General features: G+C 40.1%; 1 protein-coding gene across 2 annotated transcripts; it reads right to left on the reverse strand.

Annotated features, from left to right (window-relative positions):
- Positions 1-1156: 1156 nt before the first annotated feature.
- On the reverse strand, positions 1157-23627 carry PPP1R8 (protein phosphatase 1 regulatory subunit 8). 2 transcript variants are annotated; one of them, XM_081307748.1, is made up of 7 exons: positions 23496-23627; positions 21581-21641; positions 14892-15045; positions 12713-12933; positions 10563-10707; positions 5195-5259; positions 1157-2568 (listed from the first exon to the last, which is right to left on the reverse strand). In XM_081307748.1, the coding sequence occupies exons 1-7, from the start codon at positions 23549-23551 to the stop codon at positions 2215-2217; spliced, it is 1056 nt and encodes a 351-aa protein (XP_081163874.1). In that variant the 5' UTR covers positions 23552-23627; the 3' UTR covers positions 1157-2214. The 2 variants fall into 2 exon arrangements, with proteins under 2 accessions (XP_081163874.1, XP_081163875.1); XM_081307749.1 differs by lacking the exon at positions 14892-15045 and having other exon boundaries at positions 23496-23563.
- Positions 23628-23678: the final 51 nt, after the last annotated feature.

A 23678-nucleotide genomic window follows, 5' to 3' on the forward strand; every position in this document is an offset into this window, starting at 1 on the left:
GTGAGACCCTATCTCTAAATAAAATAAAAAATAGGGCTGGGGATATGGCTTTGTAGTTGAGTGCCCCTGAGCTCAATCCCTGGTATGTTCCCCCCGAAAAAAAAAAAAAAATTCACTCCAAACTTTTTATTATAGTGGGCATATAGGCAAATGATTTTGTCTCTTACCCTCAATTTTCTTATCTGTAAAATGGGCATAAAGACACTTTTTAGGGCCACAAGAATTAAATGACATATTCTAAATGGTTAGGTGGTAGGTACGTGCTCAGAGTGAAAGTTCATTACCACTAGCCTTTGCTATAATGAGGAAGATATTGGCCTCATAAGATGACTTTCTAGGTACCAGGGATTGAACCCAGCTATGCTTAACCGTAGCCACATCCCCAACCCATTTTTAAATTTTGACACAGGGTTTTGCTAAATTGCAGAGGCTGACTTTGAACTTATGATCCTCCTATCTCAGTCTCCTGGGCTGCTGGGATTAGTCATATGCCCCTGAGCCTGGCAAGGACTCTTCATTAGAACCTGTGGAGTCAACTTTTTGAAAATCTGATTGCATGGATCTGTTTTCTAGAAGGCTGCTCCTGCTGTGAGTCCACAACCCCTAGGATTTGTAACCTAATTGGCATCTCCATCATAGTCAGGTGTGAAAATGCATCTCACTACACGTGCCTACTGTGAGATTCCAGTGTGCAGGAAATATCCATTCCATCCAAACTCCTGCTGAAATCCCTTCTAAAGTCACACAACTTTAGCTTCTTTTGGTTCCTTCAAAACAAATACCCAGGAGAGAAAAGAAGCTGGGTATTTGTTTTGAAGGAACAGCCACCGAGCTGTAGCACAAATGCAGAGAGTGGGTGACTAGGTTTAAATCATGCCCATCCCAGGACAAACGCCAAAGTCTCCCCTTACAAGATTCCTTGTTCTGTTCCCCAATAAAGAGCAACAGTCACCTCTTAACCCACTTTTCTTTGTGAGGCCTCAGTCTGGGGACTGGAATCTCCAATTAGAGGTTCCAGTCTTCTGAGACTATCTTCATTTGTGGTAATAAAAGGGGACAAGTCATCACCTCCCAAGCCAACATCATACCTCTGACATGTACTCTGATTGCAGTGGGAATCAGTGATGGTGAGGACAGACTCTAGACTGCACCAGAATGACAAAAGTTACATTTAATTTACAATGTAATAAAGGTTACAGGTAAAAAGCTACACATAAAGCGTGAAAAGGCCTATTACACAAATGTACAAATCTCTGTACAAAGCTCATATCAATGTTTCCTACCTTTGTCTCCTGTTTGTTAGCCAGGTCTAGTCTTGCTCTGAGCAACCAGAGCTCTCGGGGGGGGGGGGGGGGGAGCCTCCAAACCAACAGCTAAAAAACGTCCTCTTTATAGACTTCAGTTACTTGCAAAGTAAATCTTTTAATTTTTAATCTTAGTTGCCCTAACTAATCATATCCTTTAAAAATTGCCTCATAACACACTCAAAAAGAAAAGTAATGCCTTGGAGAGTAGAGGACAGTACTCTGAAAATAAATGAGAAACACAGGCAACTGGAGTGCTCAGATTTGACAAGAAAAGTTCACACAATATTATAAGTTAAAACTATAAACCTGTGCCTCTGGCACTGGTCACAGACAAAGGGGAGTCTCATTCCAACAGAAAGGATCAAAGAGAAAAGCCTAACCATTGGACCTCAAAACCAAAGACCCAAGAAAACACTTCTGAGTTTAAACCTTAGCTTAACCGAAGAATGCTAAACCTTTTTGATCGTCCTGGGATCCATGGCAACCCTTTTGCTACCTGGGACTTGCAAAGACAGTAAATACAAATGAGGCTGTGGGGACCCTGAAACTGGTGAGGCTACTGCTACCTCCACAGTTCTGGATTCACCCTAGGTTATGTGACCTCACATAAAAATGATCCTAGAAAGGAGAAGGAAAAAGAGGCAATAAAAGGCCTGGGAAAGAGCCAGGGCAGTCTACTTAAAGGACCTATGAAACCTTTCTCTACATAGAAAGTGTTCTGAATATAGGTCTTTATGGTATATTTGAGCCCCACCCCCAGTCTTAATATTACATGGTTAGGACCCCAGGAGACATTCTGAAAGACGATACTGCACACATGGAACGTTTTTCTCCCTAGTTCATTAGTGCCCCATCACCCTTCCACCCCATTCCCACCCAATCCTACCCTTCTCCATGACCAAAAATATCAAATCAGTAAGGAAGGTGTGGGCTTCTTGCCCGGCCAAGCCTCTTTTGCATATTTCTTCTTCTTGGGTTCATTAACAGCTTCAGGGTTATAGACTGCAGGATTTGGTGTGGGGTTCATGTTCACTGCTGATGGTACGACGGGAGTCAAGTCCACATCAGGGGCGAGGTTCGGGTATGGCATGGGCAAGCCACCGATGAGTGCTGTCCCATGAATGCCATGCGGCTGGGAGCCTGCTTCACTGTGTGTGGGGGGAAGGCCCCCGTAGAGTCCTCCACTGAAGGCAAAGTTCTGCATGCGCCTGCTCCCTGATTCTTCCAGGCCCAGGGAGCCAGGGCCCTCCACCCGCTTCTTCTGTGGTTTGCCATGAAGAGAGGGAAAGAACAGAGTGGAGACAAGAGGTGAAACAGATTGTAACTTTTTCTTCCATTCCAGCCTTTGGGAAAAGTTCCTAACTTCCAGCCTGTTTTATTTCCCAGACAACCTATTCCATGGTCCTGAAATCTTACAGTTCGAAGAGACCTCACAGCTGTCATCTAATACAATGGCTCCCAATGTTGCCCTACAGTAAAGTTTTCACTATTCTATGTAATCAGAAAAATGAGAATAGTGTTATGAGTTTTACAGGAAGTAAAACTTATTCAATTTAAATGACTACTCTATTTTAGAGTCAACCCTTCCTCTCTTATTAATGTAAAAATACCCCATTAGGATGTGGAGGTGATAATTCAACTGTTTTTTTTGGAAGGGGGTAATACAAAGTTAGCATTTCCATATTGGGTGTCTAATTCTTTATTCAGTTTATTTTTTAATAAGAGACAGGGTCTTACTATGTTCACAGGCAGGATTGCAGTGACTATTTATAGGCATAATTCTGTTACTAATCAGAACAGGAGTTCTGACCTCTGACCAAGCCAATCTATTCCCTCTCAGGCAACCAAGCCACATCCCTATCTATCTATCTATCTATCTATCTATCTATCTATCTATGGTATTTATTTATTTATTTAGAGTCAGAGTCTCAATAAATTTGCCGAGGCTGGCTTTAAATTGGCAATTCTCCTGCCTCAGCCTCCCAAGCCACTAAGATTACGGGTGTGCACCAGACTGACTGCCATTTTTTAAACATTAATCTGAAAGCAAAACAAATCTGCAGTGGAGAAAGTAGTCTACTGGTGGCCTGGGGTTGAGTAGGAGGGGAATGGTTGTAAAGGGACAAGAAGGTGCTGGGCACAGTGGTGTACACCTATAATCCCAGCTACCTCAGGAGGCTGAGGCAGGAGGTTTGGGAAATTCAAGGCCAGCCTAGGAAACTTACTGAGATCCTGTGTCAAAAATAAGATAAAAGCTGGGAGTAGGGCTGGGGATGTGGCTCAAGCGGTAGCGTGCTCGCCTCACATGCGTGCGGCCCAGGTTCAATCCTCAGCACCACATACCAACAAAGATGTTGTGTCCGCCGAGAACTAAAAAATAAATATTAAAAATTCTCTCTCTCTCTCTCTCACTCTCTCTTAAAAAAAAAAAAAAAAAGCTGGGAGTAGTGACTCTTTCTACAATCCCAGCAACTTGGGAGGCAGAGGCAGGAGGACATGAGGGCAGCCTCAGCAACCTAGAGAGAACCTCAGCAACCTAATGAGAAACTGTATCAAAATAAAAAATAAAAAGTGCTGGGAATGTGGCTCAGTGGTTAAGTGCCCTTGGGTTCAATCCCCAGTATTAACCTCTGCCCCCAAACAAACAAAAAAGTAAGATTACAAAGGGCTGAGGATGTAGCTCAGGGGTTAAGCACCCCTGGGTTCAATGCCCATACTGTAGAGGTAAAAGAAGAAGTACATGAAGGATTTTTTTTTTGGTACTGGGAACCCAGAGGTTCCCTACCACAGAACCACATCCCCAGGGGTTTTTTTTTGTTGTTATTGTTGTTTGTTTTGGTGCTGGGGATTGAACTCAGGGCCTTGTGCATGTGAGCTTAGTTTTTTTTTTTTTTTTTTAATATTTAATTTTTAGTTGGACACAATACCTTTATTTTATTTGTTTATTTTTAGGTGGTGGTGAGGATCGAACCCAGGGCCTCACACATGTTAGGTGAACGCTCCACCACTAAGCCCCAGCCCAAGCCCCAGTCCGAGCCCAGTTCTTTTTTTATTTATTCGGAGACAGGGTCTAAGTTGCTAAGGTTGGCCTTAAACTTGTAATCCTCCTGATTCAGCCTCCTGAGTGGCTGGAATTATAGGTATGTGCCATCATAACCTTCACTTCTTAGTTCTTCAAAATATCTAATCTTTAAACCTATTCCAGACTGAACTAACTTTCCTATCTGTGCCATTCTTGTGCACAAAATAATGGCATGGCAAAAAACACAGGTGCCATGCAGTACTGCAATAATGTTTTTCCCTCACATAAAAGCTTACTTTGAGTTAGAAGGGAATGGCCACAGGAAGATGGGTCTCTCTGCACCCTTCTAAAAGTTAAATTTATAGATTCACATTAGCACATAATTTATATGTTTCACATCAAACTGGCTGGTCACCTGTATCCCTTCTGTGGTGTTCCAGGATTCCCTACACATAAACAGGGGTAAAAGTACTTCCACAGGGTTGGAGATATAGCTCAATTGGTAGAATGCTTGCCTTACATGCACGAGGCCCTGGATTCAATCTCCAGCACCCCCACCCCCACACAAAGTACTTCCACAGAATGAAAAATATGAGAGGAACACAGAATGTGTTTTAAAGTTACTCACTAGGTTAGGGATTAGAGGCTCTCAATGGTAGAGCACTTGCATGTACAAGGCCCTGGGTTCAATCCCCAGTATAGAGGGGGAAAAAACAAACAAAAAATAATGCATATAATATTGGGGTTCAAACCCAGGGCCTCATACCTGCAAAACACACATGCTAGCTACACTTCCACCCTCTAGAATGGGTTTTTGACTCCAGATCACATGTGATTTCAAACACTGTTAAAATGTGCTTCCTACCTTTACTGGGACTACTGCAGTTTGCACCATGTTCCGGAAGCGACCAACTGAGGGATCCACATCCTCTGCAAAAAGAGATGAGGGCAGGGTTGGGTTGGTACTCTGCTGGAAGGAATAAAGGTACAGGGCTGACTGCACACTAAACCACAATTCAAATAAACGGTCAAATTCAGCCAACACTGGAAGTGTTCACTGTGCACTGGACACTGTGATAAATCCTCCCACAACCCATGAGGTAGGCACTACTGCAATCAGCATTAGGTAGATGAGAAAACAGATTGAGGCTGAGAGGAGTAAAGGGACTGGCCCAGTTTCCCCACTGGAGGAGAGAAGCTGGGATTTCAGTCCAGGCAACCAGAAATACATCTATGCTCTACACCACAATGCTGCATTGCCTTCCCCAAGATCTTTCCCATTCCATGCATTTCCCTCTTTTAAGGGGAGAAAAAGAATAGATATTATCAATCTCACATTAGTGTTAAAACAATGACAAGAGGTCACATACGACAGATCTTGCCAATACCTGCTCATTAGTGAAGAACAGATTTAGGACCCAGACTCAGAGCTTCAAAAATTTACCCTGAATTTTTGACTTGAATAACTTGAACTTTATAAAATCAGTACACATGTATGCATATCAATATACATGTATGTATCTGAAGCCTCCTGTCCAGATAAGATGGGAGAATGGCTCCCTTTGAATTGCTTATACATATCACTGTGCCCTACAAACCTTCTGGATTTATTCACTCTGCAGGGAGAAGGCACTAGACTCAGGTTGTTGCTCTTCAGTCACTTACTCTCTCAAGTCTCATGTACTGATCACCAGGTATGGAAATAAAGAGCAAGATTGAGGAGTGCACAATAACAGAACCAGAGAGGTTACAACACAACAGAGATGCTTCAAAAGAAGTGCAAAACAGGGCTGGGATTGTGGCTCAGTGGTAGAGCGCTCGCCTAGCATGTGCGAGGCCCTGGGTTTGATCCTCAGCACCACATAAAAAAAGACTGAGCATGTGGAAAAGAGCAGGCACAGACCCATCACTACTACTGAAAACTATTCCAAACCCCTTTTAGCTTATTATTGTGGCAGAGAAGGAATTCTTTCCCTAACAGATGTTGCATATCTCATTTTTCTTTTCTTTTCAGTACTGGGGATTAAAATCAGGGTGCTTTAAAACTGAGCCACATTCCCAGCCCCATTTTGTATTTCTAATTTAGAGACAGGGTCTCACTGAGTTGCTTGATGCCTCACTGTTGCTGAAGCTGGTTTAAATTCACAATCCTCCTGTCTCAGCCTACCAAGCTGCTTGGATTATAGGTGTACACTACCGGGACCAGCCCTTTTTGTATTTTATTTTGAGACAGGGTTTCCCTAAGTTGGTTAGGGCCTTGATAAGTTGCTGAGGCTTGATTTGAGCTCATGATTTTCCTGCCTCAGCCTCACAGGCATGCGCTACCACGCCCAGCTGTACATTTTTTAAAAATTTATTTTTAGGGCTGGGGATGTGGCTCAAGTGGTAGCGCGCTCACCTGGCATGTGTGCGGCTGGGGTTCGAGCCTCAGCACCACATACAAACAAAGATGTTGTGTCCGCCGAAAACTAAAAAATAAATATTAAAATTCTCTCTTAAAAAAAAAAAAAAAGTCCTCTTCAGGTGAGATGGGAAGCCGCCCAATATCACTTAGAAAGGTTATGTTTGATTCATTCTACTATCTTTCCTATTCCCATATATGTCTATTTTAAATGCACCGAAGTTGTCTGCTATTGAAAAAACATTCCTATGAATCCCAATGGAAAAAAACAGAATTCCGAATTTAATTTGAATAATTTGCTTCTGATTTATTTAAGTGTAGTTTTTCACATATTAGAATGCCTCTAAGAGTAGAACCTGGTATCACATTCACAACCAATCTTTGTTCAATGAATGGCTTCTACTTTGAAGAAAAGAAAGGAAAAGATCTAGGGTCATTAGGAAAGAGACAAAGTCCTTCCAAAGGTGCTCTAACTTTTCTCTTATTGCTATAGGAGTGCTATTCCAATCACCTTTTAAGCAAGGAGGGCTAAATGAAAAACAAGAGCAACAGGAAGCCAGATGCAGTGGTACACAACTGGAATCCCAGCTACCCTGGAGGCTGAGGAAGGGATATTGTAAGTGCAAGGCCAGCCTTGGCAACTCAGAGAGCTCCTACCTCAAGGATTAAAAAATAAATAAAAAAGCAATTAGTGGAGTTCTGCCCTCCAGACATCCCCGTTTTGTGCTGGCCAAAGGTGCTCAGGGTTTTACCCTCTGCTCCTTTTTTCCCAGCCATTCTAGTTCTAGAAAGGATACACTGTTCCAGTATATCTGTGCTTCTGAAGACCTACACACAAAACTCCTTGCTAACTTTACCTCTGGCATAGGAAAGGTGGCATGGGTGAAAGACAGATGATGTTGGTGATACCAGTTAGCATTTATTGAGAATTTTATACCAAGTATCCTTAAGTATTTTTTAATGTATATATTTTAGTTGTACGTGGACACAGTACCTTGATTTTATTTTTATGTGTTACTGAGGATCGAACTCAATGCTTCCCGCATGCTAGGCAAGTGCTCTACCACTGAGCCACAACCCGAGCCGCAAATATTTTTCAATATACTAATTTAATCTTCCTGATAATCCTGTGAGGTCAGTAGCCTGTTAAATCACTTGGCAGGTTACACGTTACTAAGTGGAAAGGTGGATTCCAGACTCAGGTCCCCTGATTTCAAAGCTCTGCTCTTAACCACATTATATTAATAAAGCTCCAGGGTGCTAATTTTCAAGGAGAAAACAGCAGCTCATGCCATGACTACCAAGAGACTTTGGAGATGATCTAAATATATTTCAAACTGCTGGCTGTTTATTTAGTATAAACACAAAGTGGTTTTTTTTTGTTGTTGTTGTTTTGGTGTTGGGGAAAGAACCCAAGGTGCTCTACCACTGAGCTACATCCCCATCCCTTTTTTGAGACAGGATCTTGCTAAGTTTCGGAAGCTGGCCTTGAACTCAGGATCCTCCTGCCTCAGCCTCCCAAAATTCTGGGATTAAAGGGATAAGCCATAGTGCCTAGCCAGAGGTTAGCTTAAAAACAAAATTCTAGGGGGTTAGAAGCATAGCTCAGTGGTAGAGTACTTGCCTAGCATATGCAAGGTCTTGGGTTCAATCCTTAGCATAGAAAAAAAGAATCTAGGTCTAGCCCATGGAAACTCTTATTCAATAGGTCTGGGGCCCAGAAATTGGCTTTTCAGATTGGTCTAGTCTCTGTCTGAAACTTCTCTTGCACACTTACTCCTTTGAGAAGGAATTTACTCCACTTCATACACCATCAGAAAGTGAATTTGTAGTCACTAGAAAGAGTTCCCTCATCTTTTTTTCCTAACGAACCCGTATTTTTTAAAAATTAGAGCATTATAATTATATACAGTAGTTGAGTTCCTTCTGACAAAATTATACAAACAAGGAATTTGATTTCAATCCCCACTCCCCCTCCCTTTTTATTCCCTCCTCTACTTAACAGATATTCCTTTCACTTCTTTATTTAAAAAAACTTTTTTTAAAGTTGTAGACAGATATAATACCTTTATTTTATTTATTTATTTTTATGTGGTGCTGAGGATCAAAGCTAGTGCCTCAAATGACTAACTAGGTAAACACTCTATCATGAGTTACAACCCAGCCCTTTATTTATTTATTTTTGATTGATTGGTACTTTCTACATATAATAAAGGAGAAATTCCCTTTGGTACATTTATATATGCCCTGATCTCTTTCATGTGAATCTTTAATTCTTCTAAATATAAGTCGGGAATTTGCTGGTTTCCCCTTTTCCTTATGCTGCACCAAATACTTGGTACCCACTAGTTCTGAATTTGTCCCATTCCTTTCTGACCATTCCATGCTCCCCCCTTCTCCCCTTAAATTCTTGGCACCCAGGGTAACTCACTCCAAAAGCCTTCCTCCCTCAGGACTACACATTTTGGGGGTAGTTCTATTCAGAACACAGACTAGTAGGGTTACTGTCCCCACCAGTCTATAGTTAATGCAATCTTGAATTGCACTTAATTTGTTTCTATATCTCCTGATGACTCAGACTGCATTTAAATTAACTAAAATCCCTAGATCTCCCTGCCCCAACTCCTTGGGCCATCAGTGGAACAGGTATCCATCTGAATAACTTAAAACTTAATTGCAGAACCTGAAAGTTATTCTCGTAGCATTTCAATCTGGGAAGTAAAAGCAACTTGTTAGGCTGTATTTTTCATTTGTATCCATTAATTTTATTCCAAATAAGGTTTTAAAAAAGAAAACAAAAAACCCAGGCCTATCACCATTATATTAACTATATATACTCCTTCCCCCATGTCAGCCATCTACCAGAGCACCTGAATGATATAATAAATTAGCAATTTTATTGTGGCCATCCCTACAAACTGAAGCTTGAACCCTGTTCAATTACCTGTGACTTCCTTAGAGACAAGCAAGACTTCAATGTGGGGGTGGGGATGTGGCTCAGTGGTAGATGGCTTGCCTAGCATGCGTGAGGCACTGGGTTCAATCCTCAGCACCACATATAAACAAATAAATGAATAAAGGTCCATCAATAACTAATAATTAAAAAAAAAAAAGACTTCAATGTGATTAATGATGGCAGAAGGTATTCCAACCTTGGAGCTACCAATCCTACTCAGAACGTCATAAAGACAATAACATTTTATTGTAAGGTAAAGATAAATACCCATATTTTAGTTAAACTTCCACTATGATACGGAAATGCTGGGTCAGCAAAGAATAATTATAGCCTTATTATTTAATATCCAAGACCCTTTTTTTTTAAATGGTCAATGGAAGACTTTTTTTTTTGAGAGAGAGAATTTTAATATTTATTTATTTATTTTTTTAAGTTTTTGGTGGACACAACATCTTTGTTAGTATGTGGTGCTGAGGATCGAACCCAGGCCACACACATGCCAGGCAAGCGCGCTACCGCTTGAGCCATATCCCCAGCCCCCAAGACCTTTTTAATCTTTTTTCTTTTTAAATTTTTTTTTTTAGTTATACATGGGCACAGTATCTTTATTTTGTTTTTTTATTTTTATGTGGTGCTGAGGACTAAACCTGGGTCTCACACATGCTAGGCCAGCGCTCTACCACTGAGCCACAACCCCAGCCCCCTTTTAATTCTTTGTCACTGTACCTGGATAATTCTTGGATGTTTAGGGTACTCCACCTATGTTGCCTCTAATCCTAATCTTTGTTGAGAAACATTCCAATTGACCTGTCAGTTGTACACACTACTCTCTGAGATCATAACATTTCAACAGAAGAAACCAGGAAAAGATCTCACCTGGGTTGATGATCTCATCATCTTCGCTGAAAGTCACCCGTGAGTTCTTCCTCTTCCTCTTTGGTCTCTGAATGTCCAGATTTCCTTCCTCAATGGTGAGGGTAGAAATCCGTTTGTTGTGGGCAGTGTTGAACTCTGTCAGATTCTAGGCCGGGATTCACACAGAAAAGACAAGAGTCAGTACAGGGACTTTGATGGAAAAACAATAATAAAGGGCAGAAAGGCAGTAGGGGCTTAATCAGACCTCCAAGACTCTCTTCTGCATTTAGGGAAGATTCATACTATCCTAAGACTGCTAATACTAACAAGTCTCATTTGAAAGAAAGTGGAAAATCCACATTGACTAGTGTGGGAATACTATTCAAAAAAGGACGTAAAGAACACTGAGAATAGGTCATCATCTGTATGAATACAAATACCCTTCAGTTGAGGGTTTTTTTTTTCTTTTTCTTTAAAAGGAAGGCTATCATATTTTCATGATGAGAATTAAAATGTGTCTGGGAGGACTCCAAGAACTGTTTTAAAGTAACTAAACAGATAAAAAGGACAACTGACTGTTCTTTTCAATAGCTCTCGCCTTCAAAATTCTTAAGGACATTATCAGTGCACTTAATTTTTGGCATTAATATTTTGTCACCTCCTTCTTACGTCTTGCCCCAGTTATATTCATAAGCATCCATCCACTAATCTTGATGATTAACCTGGCCTTAGCACTGTTGCCTGCCTCCTTCTCAGTCCACTGGACTTATTCCAATCTGCAATGCAGTTTGATATATTAGAATGAAGACCTAGAGAAGACCTAAAATACTGAACTAAAATATAGGCAAACAGGCTGGGGATGTAGGTAAGTGGTAGACGATCTTTCTAGATTATGTGAGGCTCTGGGTTCAATCCCCTGGTATTGTAAGATACAAAATAAGAACAAGAACAAGAACCAAAAAAAAAAAAAAAAAACCAGAGGAAAGCAGCCTGTAGGGAAAAAGAGCAAGCATAGCCACTGCAATAGCCTTACAATGACTTCTAAATTATAAGATTTCTATTGTATTTTTCTTCCTAAAGACTAGGAAACTGCCTTGGTGTATAGGAAGAGTAAATGCATGTGGGTAGTTAAGGACATGGTTTCATTTGGTCTAACTGAACAGACAAATTACATCAGTGCAGTGACACACGTGAAGGCTACTAGTGTCAGCCTCTAGAAAAGGAAAACTTGGGCTGGGAATATAGCTCAGTGGTATAGTGCATGCTTAGCATGTACAAGGCTCTGGGTTCAATCCTAGTGCCAAAACAATGACAAAAAACTTCCAGCATTTTAAATTTTGTAAAAATTCCTGGCCTTCAGGGCATCCAGGCCCATAAGAACAAAAGCAGTCTAATTCTAGTCAGAAGACTCCTGGGCTGTTCAGATACTACCAAAAAAAGCTACAAAAATAAATTAAAGTGTCAGTCCTGCTAAGTTAATGCTGTCAACCTTTTCGCAGTGATGGAAAGAATTACCTTTAGGTATCTGAAGAAGACTGGTTCCAGGACTCCCTTCCCCATGGATATCAAAATCTACAGACACTCTGGTCCCTCAAAAAAAAAAATTCATATAACCTATGCACATCTTCCTATGTATTTCAAATCATTCTGTATCACGAATAATATCTAATACAACATAAATGCTCTCTAAAGTTATTATAGTGTATTTTTTAGGAAATAATGAAAAGTCTGTACATGTTCTATATAGAAGCAATTTCCCTCAGTGAACAACTTATCTGCTGTTGGTTGAATCAAAAAATGCAGAACCTGCTGATGTGAAGGGTTGACTCTATTTGCACTATCCAATTATGGTATCCACTAGTTATATGTGACTTCTGATTATCTGAAATGTGGTTAAGTAACTACTGCATTGAATAACATAGCTCTAAGCAGTCCCAGAGACAGAAAAATATAATTCGCAGTCTTGGCTTCTAATAGCCAGTGAAAGAGCACAAGACCCCTAAGAGGAGGTCTAGTGGCAGGAGAATCACACAACATTGCCAAAACTCATTATTTGGCTCAAGAGAACCTCCTGCTGCTAAGCCACTGGCATTAAAAGCTACACAGAACAGCTATATACTGCAAAAACCAGTGTCCCAAAAGACAAAACAATGACATAAATATGGAATTACATCAAGCTCAGTTTCTTCCTCTGGAAGCCCCAATAGGCCCTTGAGTTCATCATCCTCTCCACTCATCTTTTCATCTCCTTTCACAGCTGATGGCAACGTCTGAGGCTTCTCGCGCAGAGTGTATGCCCTTGTGGAAGCGCCAAATGAGACTGTGGAATCGATGGGAATTTGTTGTGGCTTGTGAGGTTCCAACCGAATGTGACCTAAGAAAGTGCCATGTGCTGGGAATAACCAAATCAGAAATGTAAGAGGAGAAACCAAAAAAAGCCTAAGTTTAGAAGGGAGAGCATCATCTTTGACTCGTATCAAATCAGCTTCTCCCAGAACATCAGTTTTGCTTTTTTCGTTTATTAAAAAAAATAATAATAATGCCCACATTCAAGATTATGGTCAGAGAACAAGTCTTTTAAAGTGAAAATGGTACTGGATCTACTGCATCCTCTGATATGTCTTATATTGAGAAGGAAAACTTCTTCACTAAGCCTTCAATCTCTTCAATAGATTTATTTTTCTGAGATGGGGGTGTCACTAAGTTGTTGAGGCTGGCCTCAAACTTATTATTTTCCTGCTTTACCACCCAAGTGACTGGGACTACAGGCATGCACCAGTATGTCCAGTTTCTTCAGTGGATTTCTTACACATCTTCAGACCTGTTGTTCATCCACATAATAAATACTACTGCCTGTTCTCTGCTGTCAGACAGGCTTGGCTCCTATGGGTCCAGTAGGAATGGCTCCAACCCAACAGAAGCCACCAAGGCATGAGATAGGCATTGCTGTGGTCTATATCCTCTCCAGCTTCAAGTATAAGGAACCCAAAAATTGCTGGCCTTGCAATTTCCCATAAGACCAGAAAGGGGCCTGGCCGAAATAGGTGCACTGTCAATGCCAAGGCAAGCCAAAATCCTACTAGAGATTCTAAATAATTTTCCATGTCACCATTCTGCATGTGATGAAATGCAGAGAAGTGTTCTTGTGAGACAAGGTGACCAAGTACCTTGCATAAGATATGTGTCTATGTGGTTTAGGAGTCGGGGAAGAGGAGTCAAACACAATGATGAGCCTTACAGGAAGCAGAAGGACCATTTACACTTCACATCATATTCATATACAGGAAAAATGAACAAACTTCAGGGTCCCACACAGTGAAGCCTTATTTGTACTTCTGTGGCTTATCTTAGTAAAGGTTTAAAGTCTTACTAATTGAAATTAAAACTGATGTAATCACAGTCAAAGCAAAAAGTAGCTGGTTGTGGTGGTACATGCCCAGGTACTCAAGAGGTAGAAACAGAAGGATCAAAGTTTTGAGTTCAGCCTGAGCAACTTAGTAGACCCTGTCTCAATATTGTAAGAATGGATGAATAAATGAATGCATGAATAAATAAATAAATCTGGAGATGTATATCAGTGGTAGAGTACCCCTGGGTTCAATCCCCAGAACTGGGAGAAAAAAACAAACAAACAAACCCAAAATGTACTTGGGATAAAGAACCTAATATAAATAACTAAATTTGCTCAAGTTTTTTTATTTGTTTGTTGGTGGTACTGGAGATTGAACCCAGGGGTGCTCTACTACCGAGCAACATCTGCAGCCCTTTTAAAAGTTTCTGAGACAGGGTCTCACTAAGTTCTTAAGGCTGGCCTCAAACTTGTGATTCTCCTGAGCCACTGCATTTTTTTTTTTAAAGCCTTCTTTCTTTTAAAAATACCTTTGTTTTTTTACTTTTATGTGGTGCCAAAGATTGAACCCAGGGCCTCGCACATGCTAGGCGAGCGCTCTACCACTGAGCCATTACCCCAGCCCCTGAGTCACTGTATTTTTTAAATGTCTTATATATTGTTGCTTTCCTACATTAATGCAGTTAATCATGGTTTCTGCTTAAATTGAACTTCAATTTATCATGGACTTACAATACTCAAATATCAATACTCCCTAATTCCTTGGTGCCATTTTTGTTTGCTGTGTATACATTGTGACTTCCTTAGGACAATTCTATAAAAGTCCTCTTCTCTCCCTAGTCATTACTTCAGGAAAACAGAACCACTGAAATAGAGAAGGATTTAAAAACCAAACAAACTTTTCCCTGGATGAACAATAAAACATGTTTTCCTAACTAAAAACCCCCAAAAGCATTTTTACACTGCCCACAGGGAATATGTAAAGTGGGAGAGATACTCACTACTGTTGAGATCTATCAGGAAAACTCTCTTCAGATGCTTGTGGTAGACCAATGCAGCATGGACCCGAGAGCAAGACTGATGGTCAATGGTAAAGTCACACAAATCAGGGTTTCTCCCAAATAAGTAATACTTCTTCTCATCAATAATGAGTTTCTAAATAAATATTAAATTAAATATTACTTAAATCTTGTTACAACAAGGTTTACCAAAAACTCGAAATCAAGTAAATAAGGATTTTGAGTTGATACAATTTCTTGCTAAGGAGAAAAAAAAAATTCCCACTGCTTGTTTATTTTTTTGGTACTGGGGATTTAACTCGGGAGCAATTACCACTGAGCCACATTTCTAGCCCTTTTTATTTTTTACTTTGAGACAGGGTCTCACTAAGTTGCTTAGGGCCTTGCTAAATTGATGGTTGGCCTTGAACCTGCAATCCTGACTCAGCATCCCAAGCTAACAGACTTATGCCACAGTGCCCTGCTTTTTTTTTTTTTAAACTCCAGAGCACAATAAAATCAGTTCACCCCCCACCCCCACCCAATGAGAGATCCCCCAGTCTTTCCCACAGTGTGCTCCTAAGCGATCATCAAGGTCTAATCAGTCACATAAGGTACTGAATGGGGATGATCCTTCACATTCATTACATTAGTTCCTAAATGATCAATATCCAGTATCTTTGCCTCTGGGCAAGAGAAAAAGTATTTTGATCCATTATTTCACCTACTGGCTCCTGGAAGACTTACTACTATTACAAAAATGTGTCATCAATATCTTGAATGATTTTTTCCTAGGGCACTAGATTTATCCAAAATCAGCAGAAACTCTTTTGTGGCGAAACTGTTGGGAGAATGAGGTCAGGGGGTTATTGAATGGGAAAATATGTCTCTGTCCATTCCATAAGCATGTCATTGACCATTTTTTCCAAGCCAGAGGGTGTAGATGACCAAGAATGCTTCACCCATAGACTGCTGCACCTTGGTATGCCCATTATTCCTTAACATAAAGAATAATTTACTAAGACATTATGGAATGGAGGAATGTTAATTAACCTACCCAAATGCAGTGTTTAATTGTCTAGTGTTGGGATGAAAATAGCTTTTCCTAATTCTCCTAGAGGCAATAAGTCTGTCTCCAAGAGATAAAAAATTCTTCTGCCTATTGGAAATTTTCTTGGTTATTAAATTTAGTTCAAATAGGAAATAAGAAGTGCAAAATATGTCCATGAAGTAATAAGACTGCTCTTCAACTGGATGCAGTGGCACACGCTTATAATCCCAGAGGCTTGGGAGGCTGAGGCAGGAGGATCACATCACGAGTTCAGAGGCGCTGAGCAACTCAAGTCTAATTCTGTCTCTAATAAAATACAAAATTGGGCTGGGGAATGTGGCTCAGTGGTTGAGTGTCCCTGAGTTCAATCCCTGGTACATCCCCCCCCCCAAAACCAGATTGCTCTTTAGAAAGTATACATTCAAATGAAGATCATCACTTGATTGGAAAAGGAATGGGGTATATTTTAATCATGCAGCCATATCACCAAAGAATTTCTGGAACTTTCTTTAGATACTGGAATTACATTAGACATCACTGTATGAATGCCCAAATCCAACTTACCGTCTCATTTTACTCTGGCCACAAAAAAGTATTATATAGAGTTAATTCTAATGAGTATTTACTATGTCTAAATGTGAACTTCCTTAAGTAGCAAAGACATTCCAAGTTTGGGGGAAGACAGTATGAGAATTAATATTTACTGAAGGACTATTACTGCTAAGCATTTTAAACAATATCTCATCTAATCCTCAACTCTGTGAAGCAACTATCACTTTTTTTTTTTTTTTTTGGTGGTGCGGGGAATTGAATCCAGGGCCTTGTGCATGCAAGGAAAGAACTCTACCAACGGAGCTATATCCCCAGCCTGCAACTATCACCTTTATTATTAATGATGAGAGAACAGAGTCAGAGATGAAGTCATCTAATGTGGTTGGGTAAGTATGCAGCAAAGGTGGGACTTAAACCCAGGTATGACCGATTTGTAATACTAATATCCTAAACAATGTGCCATGGGTCTGGAGCAATTCTGAGAAGAACTCTATAATGTTTCAGCTGCTATAATATAACAGCATAAAGCAGAATTTCATGGACCAGCAAGCTATTATTAAAAAACTGTGGGGCAATGGGTTTGATTCCCAGTACAAAAAGAAAGAAAAACTGAGGAAAATGCTGACATGTTTACTTTTTGTCAAATAAGGGTGCTTGTGTGTGTGTGTGTGTGTGTGTGTGTGTGTGGTGGAAGGAGGTACTGGGGACTGAAACCAGGGGCTTGGGAATGCTAGGCAAGTACTCTACCACTAAGCTACACCTCCACAGCATTTAACTGTCATGGCCCAGTATCATCATCATTTTATACAAGAAGGGTCACTTTATCAGAAGATGAGAAGGGCAGGCAAGGATGAAGGATCATTCTTTGAGCTGAATTTAACTTTATAAAAAACTCACCCCACTTCCGTTTTTATATTTCTTTTAATCCTGATCAATAAATCCTTTGTCAGAGATTGGTGTAAACCAAATTATAACAGAGGAAGGGTTCCAGGGTGAATTTTCACTAGCACTTTTACCAATTCTAGCAGTCCAGAACATTGCTAGTGGTGTAGTAATCTAGTCTGACCACTGAAGAACATCCCTCATTCATATATGCTGTATTTTATTTATTTTTGGTACTGGGGAATAAACCCAGGGATACTCTACCACTGAGCTACATCTCCAGCCTTTTTTTTTTATATTTATTTTTTAGTTTTTCGGCGGACACAACATCTTTGTTTGTATGTGGTGCTGAGGATCGAACCCGGACTGCACGCAAGCCAGGTGAGCGCGCTACCGCTTGAGCCACATCCCCAGCCCCTCCAGCCTTTTTTTTATTGAGACACTGTCTTGCTAAATTGCTGAGAATGACCTCAAACTTGAGATGCGCCTGCCTCAGTATCCCAAGTCTCTGGGCTTACAGACATATGCCTAGCACCTTTTTCCTCTAAAAACAAAGTAAAGCTCTAGTTTACATTTCACATTAACTCTTTCTATAATCTCTTGAGAAAAGATAGCACAAAGCTGAGAAGTATAGTCAAGTTAGTACCAGACTAGGAATCAAGAAATTATATTTATTCCTAGCTAATTTCTTGAAGTCAGTGAGTTACTGTTCTCCCCTATGCCTTTAGTGTCACTGTACCTCATGCAAAGAGACTCTCAGCACTGATAACAGTAATAACTGCTGAACATTTATGTGTCACATGCTGTGCTATAAAAGTTTTACGTTGTCATTTTAGGTGAGGACAGCATCTTATAAGGTGAGTAGTAGGTACTATGCTTCCTATTTTTATAGATTAAAAAACTGAGACATAAATTAACATACTCAACTTCATGCAGCTAGATATTTGTGGGGTGGGTTAAAAATTGAGACCTTAGTGTCTAGGTTCTTTTTTTTTTCAATTTTTTATTTGTAGTTATACATGAACAGCATGTCTTTATTTATTTTTATGTGATGCTGAGGTTTGAACCCAGTATCTCACACGTGCTAGGCAAGTGCTTTGCCACTTAGTTACAGCTACAGCCCCAACCCCGGTGTCTAGACTCTTTTAACCATATTAATATTTTCCTCATTCCTAACATCAAAAGATGTACCATATATCAAGGAATATTTTCAGGAGTGAATAAGTACTGTGGGTCACATTATTTTTCTTTAAATAACCATTTACCTAGTTTATTTCAAGCTTTAGCTTGAAGTTTCAATGAGTTCAAGCTAGCTTGGATATGTGAGTCACCTCTAGGAAATCCATTTCCAACAGTGTCCATCTACTGCTGGTAGCACTCATTCCAGGGCCATACTACTACAGAGCACCAGGAATTAACGATTCAATTAGATAGTCACCCTTGTGTCTGCTTTGGCCTAAGTTTTAAGATTTGGGTTAAAAATAAGACATTGCAGGGCTGGAGTTGTAGCTCAGTGGTAGAGTGCTTACCTAGCATGTGTGAGGCACTGGGTTTGATCCAAAAAAGTTGTGAAAAAAATTCTTAAAAAATAAGATATTGCTTTATAATTAAGAAAGGGGTTATGGCTCAGTGGTAGAGCACTTGCCTCGCATGTGCAAGTCCCTGGGTTCAATCCTCAGCACAACATAAAATAAAGTTATAAAAAAAAAAAAAAAAAAGAGAGAGAGAGAGAAATAAAAGCTAATAAATCCTTAAAAAAAAAAAAAATTAAGAAAGCCCTGAAATTTCAACATCTTTTTTCTAGGTAATATTTATTCAGTCTGAACCTTCATACATTTTTCATTCATTTCAATATGCACACAGATTATGTTCTCATAAGTTTAAAAATGCCCACAATGTTCACAGTGGGTCATAAGGAATATATAAGACCACCAACTCTTGGATTCTGGAATAACAATGTCCAAATTTTATATTTGTAGGTTGCCACAGGCATACCAGAGATTAAGAGATCTGTTTGAAGCAAAAAGAAGAGGCCCTTAAATTAAATGTATATATTCACTACCAGAGGCATCCCAATTGCAGAAATGTTCAAATGTATGGAACTTTAGTGGAAAACAGTATTTCTTACAATCAAGGAAATATGTTAAAAGGTGAATGAAATAATAAATTAGTTTTTCCATACTCATTAAGTCCATAACTCCTTGACCAGCTATGACCAACGTCACTATACAGTTGTGCCTTTGAGTTATAACTCAGAGTGTATCTTTACACACTGGGCTTAAAAGACTCATGGCTTTATTTTAATATTGCACTTCTTCAACCCAGCTACCACAGCATATCACAAGCCTTTGACACAAGGCTAGGATATAGACAGCTCGGTTAGTATCAAGTGCTGATGAAAATCTAAATCCTTAAAAATAAACACCTCTGGGCTAGGGATGTAGCTCAGTGGTAGAGCACTTGCCTAGCATGAATGAGGCCCTGGGTTTGTCTCCCAGCACTGCAAAACACATTTCTTAGGCCTATTCCTACCAAGAACAATACAGAGATGTCTAAGGATTGCAACTTGATAACTGCGTGGCAACTCAGTATACCTAAGAGCACTGAAAGAGAACATTATCAGCAAATGGAAACCAATAATCATAGGGGTAGTGGATAAATTACAGTGTTTTGAAAATATAAATTATTTCTTTGTTCCTACTGCGAACAGGCAGAAAAAAAGATTTACTAAATTCTTGTAACAAAATAGATTTTTATATACCTTCAAGCTTCAAGTTATCCTACTTAGCAACAGATATATTTTCTATCTGTGGAACCACCTATAGTAAAAGAGATTTTATAGCTAGTTTAGTTAAATTATTTTCTTGAGTAATCTTGACATTTAACCAAAGGGATCTATGTGTCTGGCTGAGAGCTAGAAGAATTAATAATAGGAGAATTCACTGTAACCCATAGATGCTTTCATATTTTGCAAAGTATCCAGTTATTGCCACAACATCTTGAAAGTGACAATACATTTGCAGAGCATCCTTCAGAAGACCATTAGCTTTTCAAGCTATCAACCATGGAATTACAATGTTTTTATTCTATACATTGAAGAAAAACTTCATGGGTCTGGGGTTATGGCTCAGCAGTGGAGTACTTGCCTTCACACGTGAACCTCACACGTGGGTTCAATCCTCAGCACCACATAAAAATAAATAAATAAAATAAAGGTATTGTGTCCAACTACAACTAAAAAAATAAATATTTTTTAAAAAGGAAGAAAGAAAAACGGCTGGGGATTTAGCTCAGTTGGTAGAGTACTTGCCTTGCATGCACAAGGCTCTAGGTTCAATTCCCAGCACCACAAAAAAAAAAAAAAAAAAAAAAAAAAAAAGAAAAACAACCGCATTCAATATTAGGGCCTTGAACCTAAATTACAGCTGAATAACCAGTATGCTTAATCTCCACTTCTTAGTTAATAACACAATATGGATTTTAAAAAAATTTACACAATCTAACAGCTAACTTGTGTTTTCTTAAAAATCTATGTGGTATTCACTCTAGAGACTTGTATAAAGCTGAAATTCAGCTCAACTTTTTCTTTATTGTACTTATTTCAATTATAATTATGCAATTTTTTATGTGATTCTCTCTAAAGGGTAATTAGAGGACAGAAAACTTTTGTTCTGTCCTCTTTTGTAGTCTCTTCTGCTAACTCAGTGACACGCACATAGTAATCATCCAATAAATGTTTTGAATGAATGAATTTTACTGTCATCCTATGTTGAAAAAGTGGCTTAGTTTACTATACTTCTTTGAAGGTGTTGGGCCTGAATCTCATAGAACCAATTCAAAAGTTAAACTCAATCTATACCATTCATTTTCTTCTTCGGTTATTGCATACCTTGTGCCTTCCACACAATTCCATGTACTCAGAGAGAAGGAATTCACCAAGAAGGCTTCCAGTTTGATTGGGGCCTACAGGCCCATGACCTATTAAAACTCTTCATTTGGAAGGTGAGAGAAGTCACAAAAAACTGAGTGTCTGTGGGAGATATGAGCTTTGAATGTGTTATATCGTCATAAGCTTTTAATAGAAAAAAATTTCAGGATGAACGAGTAGCATTGCTGGAAAACAAAGCACAGGAGAGGGGGTGGAATAGTGAGTCACTGGCAAAAATCTTTAGAATGGCGGGGGGCAGGGAGACATATATTTTCATACCTCAATTAGTTTGTCTCCTTTGACTACATCCAGATGTAAACCAGGTGGGGGTTTACCTGCCCTGAAAAAAAGATGTAAAAATAATTTTCAGGATGAGTTCATAAATGTTATTTACAATTATTGTTCCATTCAATATTGCAGCTCCCTTACCAGCCTATAATTAGTTCATGTTCAGGCAAAATGTCATCTACTTAACTGTTACAGCTCCTTTCTACATTTGACACTTATTTCCCAAGAGATTCAATTGCTCTAAAACAGATTTTAGTGGCTCTGTATTTCGAGCAGCACTAAAGAAACCTATATTTTAACATTGGATAGTCACTTCAAAGAGAAAGCAGCAAAGAGGCCGGAAGTACTACACCTGGGGTAGTCTGGTCATGCAGAGTTTGAATCTTAAGACTTGCTAATACCCTAATATACAAAGGTAGAATAATTAGTTGTTGCTTGGTGCTGGTCAAGATTAGTCTCATCATAAAATAAGCAGAAGATATTGTTCTGAGCTCTAAGAACAAATCAGAGATGCATCATTAGGGAACTAGGGCAATTCAGAATCATGCCCACAAAACCAGGTACCAAAACAGGAGGTGTGTTACTCTTGAACAAGTCTGTCTACAATGACATGATAATGCAAAGTTCTACACTTCACAATACCATTCAAGGGGGACATACATATGTCAAAGTACTTAACACAATGCCTGGTACGTAACAGATCCTGATAAAATGGTAGGTGATCTAAAAGAATCTCTTCTTAATTATGTTTGCATTTGAAATCAATGCAGCCATAGATCAAAATGGACACATAATTTGTAGACTGAAAGCAACTGGATGTTACAAAAGTGTAAAGGAATCCATAAAATATCCACACATTCACTTGCTTCTTGGATTTAATCATTTGATGTTTAAAGAACAATCTTACCAGAAGCCCTACATTTGAACATGAAAAATGTATCCTATCTAAAACTGAAGATGCAACATAATCATCTCATAGTCCTACCCCAACTTCTCTATGGCAATAATTGAAAGAATAATGCACTGAACAAAAGCCCATTTTGACCAGAAAACAGGGAAAGGAATGTTAAATCCAAAACATACTTTCTTAAGTCCTACTATGTGCCTGACTCATGTTTAGGAGCTGAGAATACAAAGACCCATCAGTCTCTGCCCTTGAAGATCTCACTATAACAGGAGACAGAGGGATAAGACGTTAATAATACACTGTGATGAGCTACAGGAGAGAAAGCTCTAACTGGGAAGCGTCTCCTGGCAAAGCAATTATTCATTCATCTTGTACCCTACCCAAAGGCTTAATTATCCCATTATTCTCCAAAACTTTCCATGGGATGAAAAGCATTCATTTCCACAATTACTGATGCTTTTTGTACCAGGTTTCATGAGGACCACTGAGAACAAGGGGACTGGTCAGCGCCATCCCTGCCCTCAGGAAGCTCCCAGTCTATGGAAGACATTAGAGTTTTGCACACAGGATGCAGCAAGGACAGAAGGATATAGGGCTCTGAGGCCGGGTTGGGGTCGGGAAGCTGGCTCGTGCGCGCTCCGGACGTACAGGAGGGGGATTAGGTACAGCGATCCACAAGAGCACCAGGCACTCAGTCAGGAGTTAGGGGTAAGTTCGGGGACAAGGCCCCAAACCTCACAGGCGAGCGGCTCAACACCCAAAGGACTGCCTAAGTGAGCTCCTTTGAGTCCCCAATCCCAGGTTTCCTCAGTTCTTGGGCCCGAGCTTCAGGTTCCCGGTTCCTCCACACGTCGCCCGGCCCCTCACAGCAGACAGTTTTCTCTTAACCATTCCAGGGGTTTTGAGCCGTTCGGTTCGCCGCCAAAGAAAACCGACCTCCCTTCCTGCCCAGTATTGCTGGGGCCAGGACACTCCGGCCCCGGCCGCCCCACCACTCACCAGGTCGGACAGTCGAACAGCGGGAGGCTAGAGCCGGAGTTCGCGGCTGCCGCCATCTTGCGTCTCCCCCTCCCATTTGGCGGGCCCGAAGCACGCCGGGAAACTGGAAGACCGGGAGGGAAGAGGCGGCTTCCCAGCAGCCTGCGCGCACGCACGCGCGCGCACACACGCACGCACGCACGC

This window comes from Spermophilus citellus, assembly GCF_964194105.1.
Source record: "Spermophilus citellus genome assembly, chromosome: 9".
NCBI lineage: Eukaryota > Metazoa > Chordata > Mammalia > Rodentia > Sciuridae > Spermophilus > Spermophilus citellus.

Coding starts and splice junctions, on each gene's coding strand:
- PPP1R8 (XM_081307748.1), bottom strand. CDS start 23,551: ATGGCGGCAGCCGCGAACTCCGGCTCTAGCCTCCCGCTGTTCGACTGT. Junction 10,708..12,712: donor AGGAAGAAACTGAGCTTGAT/GTAATTCCATAT, acceptor ATCCCGGCCTAG/AATCTGACAGAGTTCAACAC. Junction 5,260..10,562: donor TGATGAGATCATCAACCCAG/GTGAGATCTTTT, acceptor CTCTTTTTGCAG/AGGATGTGGATCCCTCAGTT.